Consider the following 20,882-nt stretch of genomic DNA (forward strand, 5'->3'; position numbering starts at 1 on the left):
TTGACACACATACACGTCACATTCCCATCCACCCATCCGGATCCGCTCGTGCTTATGATATTCATCGGTGACGGGAACAAAATAAAAACTAGTCTATAAAATGCATTAGTATAAACACAAATATGCACAGTACAAAAATCCTATACGTATTTGAGATACATGTATAATGTCTAAGGCTGCACGTAAATTATAAACCAGATGTAAACTTGCATAATAGTAAACGATAGAGCGGTAATAACCGATTGGAAAAGGGAGACTAATCCTCCAACCCGGATGATGAATTCAAAATCGAAAGTAGACATTTCCGTTGTTTATAAGTTAAACTAAAATTTGGATAAAACGTAAAACATTAATCAACCATTTCGCTATTTGTGGTATCTAACTGAACTAGGTGATAATCTACCTCGGTAAGTACATTTGTACTAAAATAAAGCTTTGATTTGCTTACATTTTAGAACATTTGTATTGATAAGGAACAAAAACTCATTTTTATAACGAGTTTGTACTGATCAATATTTTAAATTATGTTATTAAACTGCATATACTCCCCATGATTAAATCGGTTGGATTATTCTATTTTGAAACTAGGTAATAAAATTGTATTGAAAATCTGTCTCTTTAACATTTGATGGTTCATGTTATTATTATTTTATCGTAAGTGTATCAGTACTAAGAAAGTAAGTTTTATTCGATTTATTTTCTGATCCATGAGCGTACCACTGGTAGGGATTTGAGACCCAATCAAATTGCATACTTCGTCAATATCTATGGATGCCTATTTCTGATTCATATGTCAGGGTATATGAAATATGATTTTATATTTTGTTCCAAGAGTACGTTTAAGGCCTTTAATCGCTCACCTATCCTCCTATAACTATGCATCATGTTTTTGTAGATTTTACCACAGGGACAGGGTGCGTTGCTATGCCACACCCCTGATAATAGAATAATAGTATAACAATATAATTCTTATTAGTAATTACTAGTCCAAAAGATTAATTACTTGTTACAGTTCCCCCATAGTTATTTATTTTATTTTATTTATTTTCATTATATTATTATTTATTTATTTATTTTTTTTATTTATTTTTTTTGGGGGGGGGAGGCGTTGTCATAGGGGTGTGGCATAACAACACTACGTGCCCCTTTGGATTTTACTAGTACAAAGAGTATTGGTAAATATGATGTGACATATAAACACTAAATTGTGTAAATAAACGATCAATTTAAACTGGTGGCTACCATGGAGTATTAATCAGAAGTTAAAGCTGCACTCTCACAGATTGAACGTTTTGACAACTTTTTTTTTCGAACGGAAATATGAAAATCTACGATCTGATTTGTTTGTCATCAATCTTATATCATTGGTTTGCAGATATTCACGCAAAAGATTGCACTTTCCAAGACAAAAGATAAAAAAAAATTGTAAAAATGGTATATCTGGGAGAGTGCAGCTTTAAAGCAAAACGATGGTTTGCTTGTTGTGACAAAAATAATCCTTTTATATATAAATCTAAAAGCTACTGCATTCAAGGTAAGCCATCCATCTTTAGTAAACAAAGTTGTGTTAGTGCACTTTAGATATAAACATCGAGATTATTTGTATGTTTGTTTATACTGATTTACCTAATATATTGTTATTACATCGATTACATTTTGAATTAACTATTGTGATATATGGTTTATTTAAGGAATGTACTAAAAAAAATTTACAATGATTTATTTAGCAATTTTATCAATTTGTTTCTTAAATGATATAATGTCTAATATTAAAAAAGCGGTTAATGAACACTTTGGAAAACATTTAAACTTTACATTTTGTTTCTTTTAAAAGTTAAAAAAAACCACACACTTTTACCGACGTATAGCTCAGTGGAAGAATGTTTGCTTCGGATGTTGCAGGTCGCAGGTTCAAACCCCGACCAAGTTAAACCGAACGACGTCAAAATATGGTACTAGTAGCTTAGTAAGCGCTGGCATTTAAGGGGTAGTACTAGAAAGATGGTGTACGCAGCACCTAACATGTTACAGAACCAAGCGGTCTCTTCGCAAAGAGCTAGAGTATCGTAACCGGATCTCTCTGTGTCTTATAATACCTGGATTTTACTGGGGATTATATTCACTTCTATCTCATGTCACTTACGGCATTTAAACATAATTTAAGTCGTGGTATCGTCACGGCTGCTTGATAAACTCAAATGAACAAACAGCAGTTTTGTTTCATTAATGATGGATGGATTACCTTAATAAACGGTTAAAATCAATTTCATTCACACGAACAGCTGCTTAGTGTTTGTATAAAACATGTATTATAAATCAATTTAAAAAACAAAACAATACAAATGTCGCCAGTATAAAACTTGCGAACGCGATCCTTTAGGTACGTTTGTTTAATGATTTATTATTGAGCTTATCAAGAATGAGTATAGCTTTGTAAATAAAGTTATATCACGATGATAGTCAGTGTACCTTTTGATTATTTGTTGTTATTTTTTTGCATTTCAGCCAACATAGACTTGCTGTGTTGAAGACAATGAACTATTAAAATAAACTTCAAATTGCCGCCGTTGAAAGCCGTGTAGATGGAGGCTGTCATTGGGCGGTGCGTCGTCTTGAAAAATCTTCCACCAGAATCAAGTGAAGTCGACGTCAGAAGATTTCTCGACGACGTTGGACACGCGACAGCTTACACAGAAATTGATAGATACCCAGTGGACGATCGCGACGTGCGATGGGTCGTTCTATTTGACAGCGAAGAAGGTATATACAAATATAATTGATGAAATAGTTGATTGTATATAGCTGAAATAGTTCATCGGGTGCAAACTGACTGCCCCGATAGCTCAGTAATAGAGGGTTCGCTTCGGGTGCGGAAGGTAGCGGGTTCAAACCCCGGCCGCGTAGTACAAAAATACGTTAACAATTCTATCAGTTACTCACTTGCCAAGCGCTCGGCATTAAAAGGCTTGTAAATGTACTTGCAAAATGGTACGTGTTTCGGTTCTTTACACAGAGCACGTTAAATTCTTCACAAAGAGTACGTTAAAGAACTAATAGCAATCTTTGCAAAGAGCTATAGTATCGCACTCTCTTGCACCTCACTCTGTTTCATAAAGTCTTATTATATCTTGGCATGCAGTCACTTCTTTCTCATTCCACTTACGGCATTTAAACACACTTTAGGTCATGGTGGCATCTAGACGTGGCCAAGCCATAATGCAGCCATCAGGCGCTGGCAGACCTTGATAAACTCGTATAGAAAAAAATCGGGTGCAAACTTAGTAGCAAAAAAACTACTAGCAACGGAACTTGGTCATTGCAAACATCAAATATGTCTAAACTAAAAACCACCAACATAAGATTTCTTGTTTGGTTCTATGGTTATAGGAATTATCGGACCTTTCACTCGATGTTCGATTTTAAATGATACAATGGATTAGTTCATTTTATAAAAGCACATATTTTTGGTAGATCAGTCATCCAAATGTTGGTAAGTAGGGGCGTGGTGTCCTCATAGAACTGGGTCACATCAAACTTTCAAGTCTAATTGCCATTATTTATGAAGTTTAATCGTGCTTTTTAAGATTTCAGACTTAAGGTTTATTGTTTGAAGCATGTTAGACACCAAATACTTACACCACCAACGTTGTGACATGATTTGAACCGTGTAAAATGTCAAAATGGGATAAATCAGTGTGTATACCACGTGATAAATTTATTTAAGTCTTTATCTTAAGCATAATGTTGCCTTCCAACATAGCGGATATGACGTAATTTATCACGTGGTATACACACACAGACAAAGACAATCAAGATGGAAGCTGTCACAGATGTTGAGGAATTTGATGTACTAAAATCCGGCTGCATGTATTGTGATATTTCTTTTTTATGCAGATGCTAAACTTTGCCTAGACGACAAGTCCTATCGCTGGAGGTACCATGGAATTGAAACGAAGGTTACCACAGACCTCTGTTCGGAGTGCATTGTCCCTGATCACTGGCTACAGGTTTGAAAGATAGCATTTGGCGATTTAAAGGCGTACAGTATAGATTGTAAACTTTTATGCATTATCATGTTTAATTTATATGATTAAAAAATAAGCCTTTAAAAATATTGTTTTGATTAATACCTACTCCCCATTGAATAAGCAACAACATATCGCTAATATGTTTTTATCCGTACCTAAATGATATGCATTATTTTGTTTTTAGCATTTAAGTCAAATGAGATAAACATAATAATGCATTAAACACATATATAAAAACAACAACATGTTTTTTCATAAACATATTTTGTGCGCCTTTAAAGAGCATTGCAATAATCTAGTCAGTCATAGTAGTTTATTCTTTGGTCAAGGTTCTGCTTTTCTGTCGAATCTATTAGATACATCAAACAAGTGATACCATAGAGGTACTCATATTCTCAGCAAGTTAAAATAAAAAAAATAAAAATATGAATACATGACACGCACAAACATACAGAAACATTTCTGAAATACTGAACTTCATTTGAATATAAGTTTATGTTCACTTTCAAAAACATAGCTCAGAAAATGACTAGATTACCGTTGCTACATGTGCAGTACTGCACACATATATGTATTACATATTTTCTAAATGGTCTAAGGACGTTGGTGATGTAACGAAGAACACTGAAGATGAATGGGAAGTGCTTCAAAGCAGTTTGCTTGACGATGATCCAGTAGTTATAGCATCCGATGTTCGAATGGGTGTTCAAGAAACAGAACAGTTTGCTTCTTATGATACAGACGATTTATTTGCATCAATGCAAAAAGTGTACATCAATCCATTGGATCCGGCAGAAGTTAAACCAAATGAGGACATCCCTGCTGCAGAAGAAGAAAAAGACCATTACACAACTAGCTTTTCTTCCAGTTCCCTGTTTCGATCAGGTAGGGAATCGAGTCTGTCCAAAGCGGAATCACCAGAAAGTGAAGAGAAAGCTGGGTCAAGCAAGGAGCAAATAATGGAAGAAAATGTCGATAAAAGTGATGATAACGGCAATGCGTTCATTAAAGTGGGCGAACGAAAACATGAAAGTGATATGACCAACGCAGAGGAGTCAATGCCATCCGACGATATGTTCGGTTCATCTGATACCCAATCGCATGAGAAACCAAAGTCTTTGACTGAGTCCATTCGGTCAGCTGATTTGTTTTCAGCAGGAGATGATGAAAAGATTGTGTCCAAAGCGGAATCCTCAGAAACAAATGAAAATAAAGATGAATTTAGCGAGCAGCAATTCGTTGAGGAAAATATCGATAAAAGTGACAGCGACAATGAGTTTATTACAGTAGGCGAGCGGAAAAATGAAGGAGAGATGATTGAATTAAAGGCTTCAGTGCCATCCGACGAAACGTTTGGTGCTGCTAATGCCCAATCAAAAGATAAACCAAAGTCCTTGACTGAGTCCATTCGGTCAGCTGACCTGTTTTCAGCAGGAGATGATACAAATATGGAAACTGCAATGAATGTGCACGAAACAAAAGATGTGATGAAAAACGCGGAAATGGATACAAGCCTGTCTGAATGTCACAAGAAGGGTAACAAATCATTGGATGACACAACCAATACCGCACAAAATTCAGCCACTGAGTTTTCTCAACCAGCTCAAACTGAACATGCATCACATATGTTGCAGTATCCATTTCCTGTGATGTACCAACCGCCGGTTTATCATCCTTCTACGCATGGTCAAATGCCTGTTTATCCAATGCCAACTTCATCATATACTCCCGGATACATACCACCCCAAGCACAGGGCGCTTATATGTATGTACCATTCCATTACATCCCTCAAGGAGCAAATGCGTCAACAGATGCAACAGTTCCATCGACAGCTGAGGGTGTTCCTGAATATCCGGGACATTATGTGCATCCACTTTATAATGTGCATTTTAATCCTGCTTCATACAACACGACCGATCCTCACAACCTCAAAACCACAGAGTTAAATCAAACAAAACTGAACGCCGAGAAAGCACGTGTGGAGACAGACAAGAAGGATTTTTACGACTATCCTCCGTCACCTACAAAAGACGTTAGTTCCCCTATATCAGAACCAAAGGTACCCATACCAAAGTCAGGTGATGTTAAGGAAAAAGAGTATTCGAAGTTGACACCTGTCGTTCCCGAATATGAAGATGATGAAGGTAATAAAATCCGGGCTATTCGATAAACGTTTTTTTTTAAGTTGGTAACACTAGCATATATGTTCATAGTATAATATTAACATTCGCCTAGTCATTTGTATAACTAAAACTAAGCGATACAAATGTGACAACACACAAGGAGTTATAACGTCGTTGTTCATACTTTCAATATTGCGTGTTAATATTTTTCGAATTTAGTAAATGAGCCTTTCGTGACATAATTAAGATATTATACTTCTCAGAAGTCATTTTCCTTTCCAGAACACATCTACGACGAAATAGAAATGGCAAGCTCCGTCACTAAACCTACTGTCCATGACCTAGTTTCGAGTCCAACCGCAAAGAAGGAACCACCTACACTTCCAATACCAAGAAAAAAATTGAGAATTTTCGAAGAAACAGACGAATTAACACCACCTCCAAATGCTTTTATTGTGGTTTCGGGTATAGATCAGAATGTCTCTGTGGAAGATATTGAGCTGTTTTTCGAGAACAAGAAGCGTTCCGGAGGAGGAGACATTCAAAAGATAGAATTCAAAGATGGAAAAGTAATCATTGAGTTCAAAAGTTTTGAAGGTAATTAATATTACAACTATCGTATATTATAACTAAGGATTGTAGAAAATTGTGTTTTTGCCTGTTTCTCTTTAACGTGTACATGTGTAAAGTGACACTCTTATTAAAATCAATACATACACAAGTATAACATCATTTTTGACTGATAAACCTTTAACTACTTACTTAATAATGCATTTATGGAAAATATTAATTACAGATATCAAGATTGTAACAGTGTATTTAATAGCAGAAAGCGCAAAAATAAGAAATGATTGGTGAATGCTTCAAGATTTACTCTAGTCTACTTAAGTCTCATAAAGTAGAAATACCGTGTTTATGCGCATTTCTCTCAAATTAAACACGGTATCCTTCATAAGAACCTTTGTTTTCGACATTATTCATCCTTTTTGGAATATTAAAACAATATTATTAATTATGGTAAATTTTATTTGGGAGTAAGAGTGCACCTTTAAATACATTATTCCATGGCTGTTCTACACATTCATCGTTAGTTTTTGTTTCTATTTCAGTTGCCTTGTCAGTGTTAAAGAAGTCTAAAACGGATGGAATATATTTTCGGAAAAGTAAAATTGACGTGTGCGAATATATCCCTACTCCAAAAGACCCCTTAAAAATGTTCGTTAAGGGTGTATCCGATTCAACAACTGATGAGAGCATTGAATTATTTTGTGAAGCTCGATTGAAAATTGCTCCACATCAAATCGAGCGAGGTGTTACACCTGGCACAGCTTTGTTAACATTTTCATCACCTCCAGGTACAAATTAATATATGATTGTTTTTCCAATACATATAGTCAATTTATTCAAATGCCAGTCGATTAAATGTGTAGAGAATTGAATTATAAATTCATCATTAGATAACTATACTGTTGACAGGTATTGTTTTATTTTTTAGATATAGAACGTGCTAGAAAAATATGTTTAGAACGTGCATGTGATGGGGAATTCTGGGACGTGTTTGACGTCGAGGAATCTCGGGCAGTTCTCGTAAGTGGATATGGAGAAAAATCAGAAGAAGGTCTTTTATATTACTTCGAAAACAAAAGAAGAAGTCAAGGTGGAGATGTTACATCGGTCGAAAAACACTCTCAGAATGACGCTTACATCGTTACTTTTAAGAAACGGGAAGGTATGAATTAAAAGTTTCATACATTATTTTGCATTTGTCGACGAGAGTCAAAAGTGATAGGAACTATATCTTATTAAGAAAATAAATTACGCAATCGCTTAACAAACAATTATAATTAATGTAAATTATAGAATAATTCAAAGGTAATGATATAAAACAAAAAAATGTGGCATCCTTTATGGGTTTGCAGTGTCTTTAAAATGAAGTTACACAATAACTTCTCCGCCTGCGTTAGATTGTATAAAGTTGTGGATAATGCTCAGAATCATATGTTTATGTTTAAATTGTCAGTATCATAACTGTACCAATTTGCTAAAAATGAATGGATTAATTTCATCATTACATTCCACAGATGCGGAAAGAGTATGTAAACCGGCTTTTGCCCACAAACTAGATGGTTGTGACCTTGAGGTATCGTTATACTACCCATGCATTGATTTGGAGAAATCGTCAGTTATAACACTTCCTCCACCTTACAGTGTTACAGACCTGGATAACTATGTAATGAGGTAAGAGCAAAGCTGCTCATGTATATGTTGATTCATCTAGATGGTTTAGGTTGTCGAAATGATATGCTCATAATATTATTTAAGATTTGTGTGTGTATGTTGTTTGTCTGGCCAGACATTTACGTCATATATATGCAGTGCTCTCGCAATTAGGGCTTTACTTTTTTACATGTATGTATTGGCATATTTGTTTAGATTCCTACGGAGGTCCAAGGAATACAAATCTGAACTCGAACAACGTTTAAAGACCATTGACGCAGAACTCAATTGGGTATCAGACGAAACAGAAGGCGACACGCTGCTCATCAAATGTGTCATAGATGTTAAAGACAAAGACGCTCGAAAGAAAATAAGCGATTGGCAGGATAACAGCACGTCTTGCGTCAACTGGTTCCGCGAAAATATCATAGCCAATACACGACCCATTGCCTGTGAGGTAGACGCATTAGTTTGTAAAGGAAGAAATAGTCCGCTTTATATTTATAATATTTGTATCAAATGCAATAAGTATTCAAGAACAACAATAACATACATTATTATTTAGGAATTATAGCTAAGATAAATGGATAACGATACACTAAATAATTTCAGAACTAATTGTTTTTAAAGAGATATCCAAAATCTGCTTCAAGTGAATGATATACTCTTAGATTGAATACAATATATATATATATATATATATATATATATATATATATATATATATATATATATATATATATATATATATACGTTAATAAGTAGTTCGTTTGTTATCGTTCGGTTCGTAACAATATAAAAATCAATATGTGTATCAAACTTTCAAAAACATTTGCACACAAATCATTAAGGCATGATATCATCATTATAAATACTGTTTGTAGATATGGCAGATAGCAAATCGAGCTTTCCATGGTTTGACTGTTAATCGACCTGAAGCGGTGGCATTGTTTCCAGACAAACAAGCGTCTTCCGTTGTTATTGTGGGCGAGAAAAACGAAGTGCTTAAATTAGAAGCACAGATTAGGAACGTAATAGCCAAGCTCGAGGATGAGTTGGAAATGAGCAACGAGACCGTAACAAAGGTGATAAAATTACGGCACTTTGAAATGACGATGATGCGGGCTCTTAGAATCGATAAGAAGCCCAATATACCTGACCTTGAAATTCAGATTGATGGAGCGGAAAGGGAAGTCGTTTTGAAGGTATGAATGTTTTGGTTAATTCTGTTATTTATTACGGAATAAACGTCATCGATGAATTATTTGGAATTAACATATTATAACTTTCATTTTATATTATCAGAAACAATTGAATGTATGCCATATTGATCTAATTTTAACAATTACGTTTTCAGGGATTCAGAAAGGATGTTGATGCGGCGTTTGAACGTATAACTTCAATTATCAAGGGGTTAAAAAAGAAAAAAGTTGAAGGTAATTACATAATTGTTCTCTATATACTCTTGTCTTACGCAAGGATGCATTCACTTGCAAATAAAGGGTAGGTCCCTATTAACGGATTTCCGATGAACGTTAAATCCTACACATGCCAATTGTGGTTCTTTATAGTATTAGATCTACAATTTCTTTACCAGGTTATACGAAGTTGAGCTTTGACATGTTGTTTGCTAAGGAAACCAGAGATTTTATAAAGAAACAGTTCTCAAGACAGAAGCTAATCGGGGTATGGGATGTGTTTAGAAAAGTTACACTGTTCATGTATAGTGACACAGGAGAGTCGCTTGACAAATGCATAAGTATACTACAAAACACATTGTCTGAAAACCACATGAGTAGGACGACAGCAACAGAAACGCTTTACACGGACGAAGGAAGGACCTTTATTGCAAAGTTGGAGAGAGAGCATGTTGGACTTTTGAAATTTCTTCTCAACGATAATGAGATTGTTTATTCAGTAACTGATGTCGATGGCTTGCTTGGGGAAATCCAGCGCCAGTTACACGCTTTCCTGGATTCAAGTAAAGAGGTTACTGAATTTGTTGACGCAGGAAGCTCTGGAAAATATTTGTACATATTCAACTACAAAAAGAAAGAAATAGAAAATATTGAACGGCAATATTCGCGATTGAATGTAACAATTCAGGCTGTTGATGAAAAGGTATCAAATGGATTTCGAGTCAGGGGGAAAAAAGATGGCTGCAGGGCAGTTATCACAAAAGTCAGAGAACTGATTGACTCTGTCACTGAAAAGGATTTGAAAATCGAAATACCCGGTTTTGATACGTTTGTAGAGAGTACGTCAGGTAAAAGCGCAATAAGAGAGGTTGAATTCAAACATAACTGCATTATTAGGCTGGAAGTAGATGGCAAAAGAAGGAGTACAACTGCTGTTGTGTCGAAGGTGTTATCCTGTTTCAAAGAAGGCAAATGTACAGTTTCGTACGTCGAGGGAGATTTGCTAGAAATGACGGCAGATGCTCTTGTTTGCCCGTGCTTTAAAACGCTCAAGTACTCGATTGGTCTTGGAGGAAACATCATTCGATGTGGTAGGTTTCTTAACATTCCTATTTTCCTATTTAGCTGATTTATTTATAAGTATGTAATTGTGTTTACCATTACACTGTACTTGTAATATTACTAGGTGGCTACAAGATTCAGCTTGAATGTGATCAAATATCACGAACACGAACATTATCTTACGGGGATGTACTGAACACTACTGCCGGGAACTTAAGATACAAGGCAATTTTGCACACCGTGACGCCCATTTATGAAACGCAATCACAAACAGAGAAACAACTATTGGGAAGCACCGTTTTTAATGTTCTTGAAACGGCTGATAAACACCGTTATACATCGATCGTTTTCCCACCAATTGGAAAAGGGACTTATAAATTCCCAGTTCAAGTTGCTGCTATGATCACAGTCAGCGCAATTAAGAAGTATCTGCGTGAAAATGATAAGACGTTGATTGAAAAGATAACCATCTGCGACATTCAGCCTGAAACAAGAGATACTTTCCTACAAGTGTTTGCTGAGCCTACCGCAGTTCGAAAACGAGGTATTGGTTTTGACACTGCGCGATGTGTCGTTGAACAATTATTTAAATATATTTGCTAGTGCCATTATAAGCGATCGACACAAAAATGATAGAGCTTTTGTAAATAGTTAACTACGTAAGCAGTCTATTGTAGTGAAGTATATTCTTTTTTTTTACAGATCCCGATCCCGACAGGCCCAGAACGGAATCGAGAATAGAAATAAAAGTCGGTACTCTTGTATCACAAACGGTAGGTTCATGCGTTAACAGTATAATATATTTTGTTTAGTTATGTTAAAATTCAATATCTGGCATGAAAAAGATGTTAATATATTATCAAATTAGATAATGTACATTGATAATTTTAGGCGGACGTGTTGGTCAACTCTACCAACAAATATTTAGACATGCGAGTTGGAAGAGTTTCAAGGCAGTTGCTAGCAGCTGCCGGGCAGGATGTACAAGACGAGTGTGCGAAAAACTACACAGAGGGTATCAGTTACGGTCAAGTGGCTGTTACAACTGCGGGTCAATTAAGGACCTGCAAAGTAATCTTTCACGGCATGCTGCCATCTTGGGACGGGGGTAGCGGTCAATCAGTAGCGGTAAGTGATCCTAAGTAATATATAATTATGTATATATTCACTTAGACGAGGGGAGGCATACGTTCTGTTGTATCATTATTCGTATTCCAAGGAAGACAAACTTTTTGGCATTGTTATTTCTCCCCTTTTCTGGAAGGGGTGTTTACTGCTTTTTGCAGTACTCTTTTTATAACAGAACTCTAAAGCTAAATGAAGAAATTGGTAAACCTTTTGGATTTAGATATGTAAGTTAAATGGAAGTCGTTGAACTTGGAAAAATGATAAATCCGGGGCATGTTGTTGCAGAGTTATTTTCGTTTTTATAGTGTAAACTCAAGTCAATTACTCAAGAATTATTTAAGGGAACTAATTGAAACATTGAACATATATGAGAATACCACCTTTTGTACACGCAAGGATTATTACAACTATTTGCTAAGTGTTGCAGAGATAAATCCTCTTGTACGGTTGAACTTAAACTGTTCTTTAAACTGTGTGTACAAATAATAACTTCGAAATTAATGGAAGGAATTGAATGTAACTTTAAGTAGTATCTCTCTCGGTACTTGATTTTCTTTTTAAGTTTGCCAGTAGCATAACCCAGACATTACCTGAAGACATTGAATACAACTTTAAACATTGAAAATTAAGCATTGCACAGGAATGGACACTTTTGAGCACTTTATTTCAAGGTCGTTCTATCGTTTATCCAAAACAACATGGCAACTGCGGAACGTAATAAAACGTTGTTACATACTGCAGTGCATTATTATTATTATTATTATTATTATTAAATTGCTTTCTTATCTTCCCCTAATTTATACACAAAATGATAATACTTGTCATCGAAATCCCATACAAGTTGCGAATGATTTTATTATAATTGTTCATGTACATCACAAGATGATGGATATTCAGCAACGAGCAATAATTATCAAAGATGTTTGAATTCAAAGTATTGAAAAGTGTATCTTTTGTTTCAGATTCTTCACAAGTTTGTTTCAAAATGCCTCGAGGATGCCGACAAAATAAAAGCACGCTCGATCGCGTTTCCGGCACTCGGTACTGGTCCAGCTCTGGGATATCCAATTGAGGTAGTGGCTGAAACAATGTTTGATGCAGTCCAAACTTATTTTAACAGTGCACACGAAAGAAGAATAAAAAAAGTTTATTTCGTCATTTGGTCAGGAGACACTGACACAATAAAGGTATATTATTATTATTATTATTATTATTATTATTATTATTATATGCCTCAACATGCATTGTTCATAAGACTTATAAAAATGAAGACCGCTTAAAGATTGGTGCTAAGGGAATGTATTTTGTAATTCTGGTCGATGTATTCAAAACAAATCTTGTGAAATGTTTGTATAAATTATCCCTATGACATTTCAGGCATTCAACAGCGAACATCAAGCACACTCTTCTGGGTTTAGGAGAGGTTCCGTCCGAGCAAGCAAACACATACCACAACACGACGAGACGATATATGAGAGAGGTCTGTCTTACGTTCGTTCAATTGTTGGACTAAAGGGCTTGTTGCTGTAGTTTCAGCTGTAATTTTGTGAACTTGTTCTAAATACATATATTTGTTTTCAAATTGTTATGGTTGATGTGTATGCAGAAATTCCATAAAAGGTCCCTGCATCTGTCAATCGTTTTTGGTGTAAACAAATTTCCGCGTCATAAATCTTATTAAGCATAATTTAACAGCGATGTAAACCTTACGTGGTGGTTGTGCAAAACAGTGTGTACATAATGTTTCCAAATCGATTTTTAAACAGGAAGAGGCAGATCGGCAATGACAGTTGGGAACGTGGCACTTGAAATTGTTCAGGAAGACATAACACGACAAACTACGGGAGCCATTGTTAATAGCACTCTTGAAAAGCTAAATCTTTCACTTGGGCTGGTATCAAAAGCCATTTTAGAAGCTGCTGGGGCAGGAATTCAACTAGAATGTCTTCAGGCAGGTATGTGTTGAATAATGCAAAGAACGAAATGTTCCGTATCTAGTTTATGTATAACATTCAATATTTTACTTGTTGCGCTGGAAATGAATTCCAAATTGTAACGGTAAGATAATGAGATAACAGTGAGATCGGAATTCGTTAACTTTCGATATATACAAGTTATAACTACACCTGAGAAATATCCATTGATGTTCTATTGTTTAGGCAACAGAGAAAGGATCGTCAAAGAGGGTATTGTTGTAACAACAGCTGGGAAGCTCATGTGTCAAAAGATCATCCATGTTCGTGCGCGAAACAGTGCGAACGGTTGGAAAGATTCTATCATCAAATGTTTGCAGGAAGCTGAAATCCTGGGGCTAAATTCAATCGCTTTCCCAGCACTTGGAACAGGTAGCAAACACTGAATTTAGAACATTTCGAAATTTTAAAAGCATTACATATTCTTTTTATATTGTTAGAGCTAGAAAATGTATTTATCTATAATTTGAATTTCAATTAATGTAGTAATTGATGTTATAACATTGGTCAATATTTTCAGGGGGCAAAGGTCAAGGTGTGGATGTGATGGCGAAATGTTTTTACGAATCACTAAAACAATATGTAGAGAAGGGATATACCAAGGGATGTTTGAAAACTATGCGGATCGTTCTCTACGACACTGCCATGGTGGAGCAGTTCACATCGACCATACAGGCGCAGACAAGCAAAAAACCTTTGTGTATGTTTAGAGATGTTTGTTCATCAATTTGAAAGTTCTGAGCAATTTACTTGATGTTTAAACTTTTTAATCAATTAATTCGTTGGAGAAAACTAAGATGTATAATAAAGATGGCATTCTTGACTGATATAATATTGCATGTTTGTAATTCATTAGTTTCGTTGCCATGGAGAAAGGAAGAAACTGTTGCACCGGTTACCCTTCACATCTACACTGATTCAATTCATAACGCGGAAATGGTCAGGGAGAGCATCAGCAAACTACATACAGTTGACGAGCTGTCTTACCCGGCTAGCTTGATGGAATATGTGCGAGAGGCCCAGGTTGAACATGTTTACTTTTACTTGTCATAGAATAAATTCGTGTTTACATTTTTCGTGTAAACATTATATCAAATATGAATTTGCATATAGGAGTGTGTAAATAAGTACCATACATAAAAAAGTATGACAAGTATCTAAAACCGTTAACAGCCGACGCTTTCTTAAACTCGTTGACTTATTTCAATATTCCGAACAAAATATTGATATTAAAAAAACAATTGTGTGTGTGTGATGTAAACTTAAGATATTAGTTTCGTAAATGTACCATATAGCAGTTCGGTTCTGTGCCACTAAACAAGTTCATTAAAGAGTTTTTATTTGATTCATGATTGATGGATGTAGCTGTATATGCATCATCAGATATAACAATATTATAAGTTACAGGGTTAGTAGGTTTCCCGATGTGAAGCTTGATCCGGAATATGGTTTCCTGCGCCCCGTATATCCCCATATCGGGTTACCTACTAACCTCGTAACCTATATATCACGTCGACGACCTGTTTACATGTTTAAATGCATCATTTATTAATCGAAATATTCAGCGAAATCGGCGCCATTTTGGTACGATATAAATTTAGTGACCCGATATGGAAATATGGGGTCACTGTGTGACCAGTCCTGGACCAATGGCGTTGCGTCATTTATGTTTGAGGCGTGCTATTGTATTTGATTGTACACATACAGTACACTTACTAACTAAACCACCATTTTCATATTTGCATTGCAGATGAAAGATATTCGTGGCTTGGCAACCAAGTTAGATGTAAAAATAACCAAGACTAGGAGAGGATTTCGTGTTGATGGTTTTGGAGGTTCAGCTAAAGAAGCCATCAAACAAGTAGAAAAGCGTATGACGACGCTCGAAAGAGGAATACTTTTAGAAACAGCAAAAACGACAAGTATGATATCTTGACTGCATGACGCTTATTTTATAATTCGTGAATATATTTGTTTTCCATGAATAAGTTTATATACGCGTTTGTGAAATATCATATACAGTTTAGTAGATCGGTTATAACTTAAAACTATATCTTTATCAATATTTTATTTTATGTGTTAAATCCAGTCAAGCTCCCGAACAATTGGAAAATGAAACTGTCAGATAGGCCACACGTTGAAATTCTTAGACCGAGTGATAGTGATTTTGCAACAGTTGCCCTTGCATTTACAACACAGACAGGGAAACCGAGTTATAACATAATACGGGTATGTCTTTTTTACACAATACCAGTTTAGCAATATCTTTTTCAACATCATCGACAATTAGCAAGAGTGGTGTTTATTACATGGCATATATATTTTTATGTTAGTGTATACCTGAAACACATTACGGTTGCAAACTTATAACCATCAATGCAATATTGTTGCAAATTCAACTATCAACACATTACTGTTGCAAGCATAACAATCAATACGTTATTGTTGCAAACCTAACCATCAACGGTAAAAGCTGAATTATGTCAGAACATTTCGGACATTTTCCATCGAAAACAACTTTACATTACTAAAAGTAGTTCGTAAAATCAACAATAACAATTTTAATTAATGGTAGCGTTTTAACGTGTTTTTTTGTATGACTATGTTTAAATTCATTACTTGTCAAATGTATTTTTGAATAGAATAATTAAGATTCCAAGAGAAAAGTTCTTAGCACGGACCTAAAAACATGGTTCTTAGGCTTATCTGCTATATTAAAATTATTACGCGGTCTACTTGTAGCGTAATTAAATGTAACGAATTTGGACATTGTATACATCCGAGATGGAATGTGAAAATGACCGAGGTCTTCCAGTCGACCCTAGTGAGAGAATCAGTCTCGTTAGGCTGTTGGACATTGTGTTCAGACACAATGCAACACTGTTTAGAGCTAATCTTGTTCTTTAACAAACGCCCATATGTAGCATTGATAAACAGAGCCCTCGTTTGATGTTCCGCTAAAAGATGGATGGTTCGTAGCGACCCCTGGCTCGGAAATCATGTGTCTTAACACTTGACCACGTATCCGCCACTATACATTGGCCAAGAATATTCATTGCTTTATAAGGTCTGCTGCACACTTACGTTGTACCTTATTGTTACTTCTAATTGTAAATATCAGTGATAGTATTCTATGATGTTGCTAGATTGAGCGCATACAGAACCCAGCATTATACATGCAGTACTGTGGTAAGAAGAGTGAACTCGAAGCCTCAAAATCGTCAGGAATTATTGAGCGCTGGTTGTGGCACGGGACAAGGGATGGATCTGTTTGCAAAAATATCAACGAGAAAGGATTTGACAGAAATTACAATACAGGTAAGACCTGGGCTAGGCCGGTCATCGTTTTGTTTTTGTAAATGTATACACGTAGGGTTGTGTTGCAGTAGAAAAACAGTACAAGTGTAATAAAGGTCAATGCTATGTGCTTTCGATTGTAGTTTAAAAATAATGACGTACATGTCTGCCTTGTTTAACACACACATTATTTCTCATCAATAGGTGCCAGTTTAGGACAAGGTGTTTATTTTGCCGTTGACGGGGGGACATCGATGAGCTACTGTGGCCAGGATGAAATGGGTTTTCGACGGATGTATTATGCTAAAGTATTAACAGGCGATTATGCTCAGTCCCATGGAGCGATAAGGACACCACCTAATAAAGGAGATCCGAACAACCCGCATAAGACATACGACTCAGTAGTTGATAACACAGCTAATCCAGGCGTCTTCGTGATTTTTCACGATGCACAAGCTTATCCGACGTTCCTTGTTACATTTCGGTAACTGTATTATGATCAAGAACGCCATTATTATGGACTTATGACTAAACACAAAGGAGCTCAGTCTATCTTATCCCCGTCTTTGCACCATGTTTTACATATGTTACTAATATTATAATTCATGTTTCTCTACGGTTATCGTTAGGTATTCTACGTGTGTATTTGCAGTGAAGTCACGAAATGATTCGTCTCATTAAAGTTTTAATCGTATATTCTCATGTATTGGGATTCTTCGAACAGCGACTAGTGTTTTTTAACAAAATTATACATGAACTGCTGAAGTTTGAAATGTATTTTTTCGCTGGAGCTCTTGAGCTTAGTGAAGGGAAAGTAGTTCCTCACGAGTACTTTTTATCTTTACCCCTGGGCAAGATGAGGGAATCCAGCATGGCTAATAGTTTGATCTACTTATCTGGGGTGGGAGAACAGGAAGTCACGATTAAACCGATATCGCTACATCAATATTCTTCGGGTGGGATTTCGTGGAGTTATTGACGTGTGTGTTGGGAACAAATTGACCGTTTCCACTATATTTTTTCTATAGCTATTGTGCCATATGGCATGACGATTTTAACGATTTGCTGCGTGTCGTGTATAGTAGATAAATGGTGTTATATTGATACCTTATCATTACAATCCATTCGAATTGAACATGAACAAATAATATATATTAGTAATTTGCATTTATGATGGTGTATTTACCCTCTACACTAAACATATAGCATAGTGTGTTTATTTCCCATTAAGTATGTCAATTTTACAACGTTTTTGATGTCTGATGAATGAAATAAATCACAGCAATGTTATCATTGAATCACGATGATGATGTTACCTCTCATTTTGTTGGGGATGACTATTATGTACCTTCATAATACAGGACACTAGCGATTTATGTCTATATGATCAAAAATAACAATTATTGGCAAGCTGTTTGTGCCTCTTGTGTAGAATATTGTATGTTGAATCCTTTTATAGAAAATAGAAGAGCATGACAAAAGGGTGCAGCCGGAACTAAGCTTTTTATTTTTAGAACTTGAAAAGTAAAACACTACTTTTGTGAACATATTAGAATCGAGACTTATAAATATTTCGGAGTCATAGCACGCTTGCGGATCAATAAACAAAACATTTGTTTAAAATCAAATTATTTAACTCTCTATAGTTCAGTCGGGAGGGCTCCTGATTGCTAGCATCATTGGACACTGCGTGATGGGTTCGACTCGCACCAAAGCCACATAAACATATGTCAACTGAATTTACCTTCAGGCGTTATTAAAAAGAAACAATTATCACACAGAACAACTTCCATTTAAATAGAACTTCACAAGTGCCGACCTTATGCAAAAGATAAAAGTAGAACGAGTTCGGTCATAACTCAAGTGTTCTATTGAATATAAACAGGCGAAAATCGAATAATACTCAATTCTTATTGGCCAACACAAAAGTGCATACACTAATATTTACTATTTTTACTAATTCGTAAGTTCTAATTAATAAGTGGCATAATGATCGTGTTTGAAGATCGAGAAACTGGTAAATGTCAAACATGACTGAACTGTTATATATTATTATATATCATATATTTTTTTATTTTATGATGTTTTGATGTTGATAAGGTTGTTGATTTATTGTTTATGCTGTTGTAGTTTGATGATGGCCACATTGTACATAATTGATGTTATACAACTATAGTCGAACCCCGTTGGCTCGAACTCGCTTGGCTCGAAGTGAACGTTTAGGACCGAATTCATTATGCTGAACCGAAGTATTTCCGCTTGGCTCGAATTTTCCGAGGCTCGAGGTATATTCGCTGGTCCTTTGGAGTTCGAGCCAACGGGGTTCGACTGAAGTGTGTTACCTTATACTATAGCTTTAACAAACATGCATATACATGTACCTGTACATGCGTTTTGATTGACTATTATGCATTGTACAATATCCGACATTGATATTTGTGTATGTTAATTTACGTGATCGTTTTAAGAAAAAACACAATTAGTAGTTTTCATGGCAATGAAGAAAGGAATGTTTTTTAAAACAAAATATGTGAAATAACAAAGCCTTACATTGTTCATTAGATGTTGAGATCGGGTATTCTCTCGTAAAAAATCAGTTTGTGTGAAAAATATCCTAAGAATATGGAAACGTTTCAGGGACTTCCGATTTTGGGTAAAACGAACAAAGAATGTTGTCCTTGTTATAATGCAACTACAATTGTATACCGTTGCGTTATTTCATAGTTTTGCGACATGCATGTAAATTATTAATAATACAACATTGACATTTTGAAGTCCATTTAACGCTTCCTTTGTTGCCTTATTTGAAACAAGCGTTATCAATTTACATGATACCCCTTAATTCGGTACAAACGATTGTTGAGAGTGCTTCACTTACCATAGTCAATCGGAACACCTCGGTCATCTCCGCCATATGACGAGGGAAAATGGCCGATGTGCTCCGATTGACTGTTGATAAAAGGTTTATGCTCCTGACTTATCTCTCCCCCATAATATATTTATGTAGTTATCTACGGTGTTTTAAATAATATGTATATTTAGCTCGTCTGCTTGTTGTGATAGCGTTAGCGTCGTCGTAGCGGACAACCTTTGACCTTGGCCTTAACGCAAAAGCCATTCAAGATATTGGAATACAACTTAGTACGCATGTTGCCAGAGAAAATACGCACTTGAATTATAGTTGATTAATGCCTCTGTAACTGGGGAGATTCAAGACTAGCGTTGGTCTGCGCTTTGCGGAGCTCTTGTTATAAATGAAACATTCAAAACATGTATGTTTGAATTCGTGTTTGTTTACGACTACTGATATGAGTATTAATTATATGTTTTTTCGGTGGTTTTTAGACATTTATCCGTGAAAAAAGTTATTTTAATGTTTTAAACAGTGAAATAACATTTTGATATGTTTCACTGTTTTGAATTTTTAGCCCGCTCTGAATTTTAAACCAAACGTCAGCGCGAACAGGGCTTGGGCACAATTTCTACGAAGTCATTTCTGAAATTTGGCTGCTCTGAAAAACAAATTTTGGTGCTTATTTGGTGAAATATATTGCAATGTTACACTGAATCAAACAATTATCCGCTATGTAATACCTTATGTATATATGTTAATTAAAAGAATGTTTGTGTCACGA

General features: G+C 35.5%; 1 protein-coding gene across 1 annotated transcript; it reads left to right on the top strand.

Annotated features, from left to right (window-relative positions):
- The first annotated feature begins 276 nt into the window (after nucleotides 1-276).
- Nucleotides 277-20,882, top strand: LOC128211333 (protein mono-ADP-ribosyltransferase PARP14-like). Its single transcript, XM_052916009.1, has 25 exons — nucleotides 277-407; nucleotides 2,506-2,760; nucleotides 3,895-4,007; nucleotides 4,628-6,173; nucleotides 6,435-6,749; nucleotides 7,262-7,507; nucleotides 7,648-7,881; nucleotides 8,234-8,390; nucleotides 8,586-8,826; nucleotides 9,254-9,574; nucleotides 9,727-9,805; nucleotides 9,967-10,878; nucleotides 10,974-11,393; nucleotides 11,552-11,622; nucleotides 11,741-11,977; nucleotides 12,940-13,164; nucleotides 13,355-13,457; nucleotides 13,744-13,932; nucleotides 14,137-14,322; nucleotides 14,471-14,650; nucleotides 14,807-14,973; nucleotides 15,701-15,872; nucleotides 16,040-16,179; nucleotides 17,097-17,268; nucleotides 17,452-20,882. The coding sequence occupies exons 2-25, from the start codon at nucleotides 2,583-2,585 to the stop codon at nucleotides 17,733-17,735; spliced, it is 6,888 nt and encodes a 2,295-aa protein (XP_052771969.1). The 5' UTR covers nucleotides 277-407; nucleotides 2,506-2,582; the 3' UTR covers nucleotides 17,736-20,882.

The sequence above is a fragment of the Mya arenaria genome, chromosome 12, assembly GCF_026914265.1.
Source record: "Mya arenaria isolate MELC-2E11 chromosome 12, ASM2691426v1".
NCBI lineage: Eukaryota > Metazoa > Mollusca > Bivalvia > Myida > Myidae > Mya > Mya arenaria.

What these genes read in the sequence shown, in the direction of transcription:
- LOC128211333 (XM_052916009.1), top strand. Translation starts at nt 2,583, where the DNA reads ATGGAGGCTGTCATTGGGCGGTGCGTCGTCTTGAAAAATCTTCCACCA. An exon ending in TCCCTGATCACTGGCTACAG is followed by an intron (nt 4,008 to 4,627) that starts GTTTGAAAGATA and finishes AAATGGTCTAAG; the next exon opens with GACGTTGGTGATGTAACGAA. An exon ending in CGAGTTATAACATAATACGG is followed by an intron (nt 16,180 to 17,096) that starts GTATGTCTTTTT and finishes TGATGTTGCTAG; the next exon opens with ATTGAGCGCATACAGAACCC.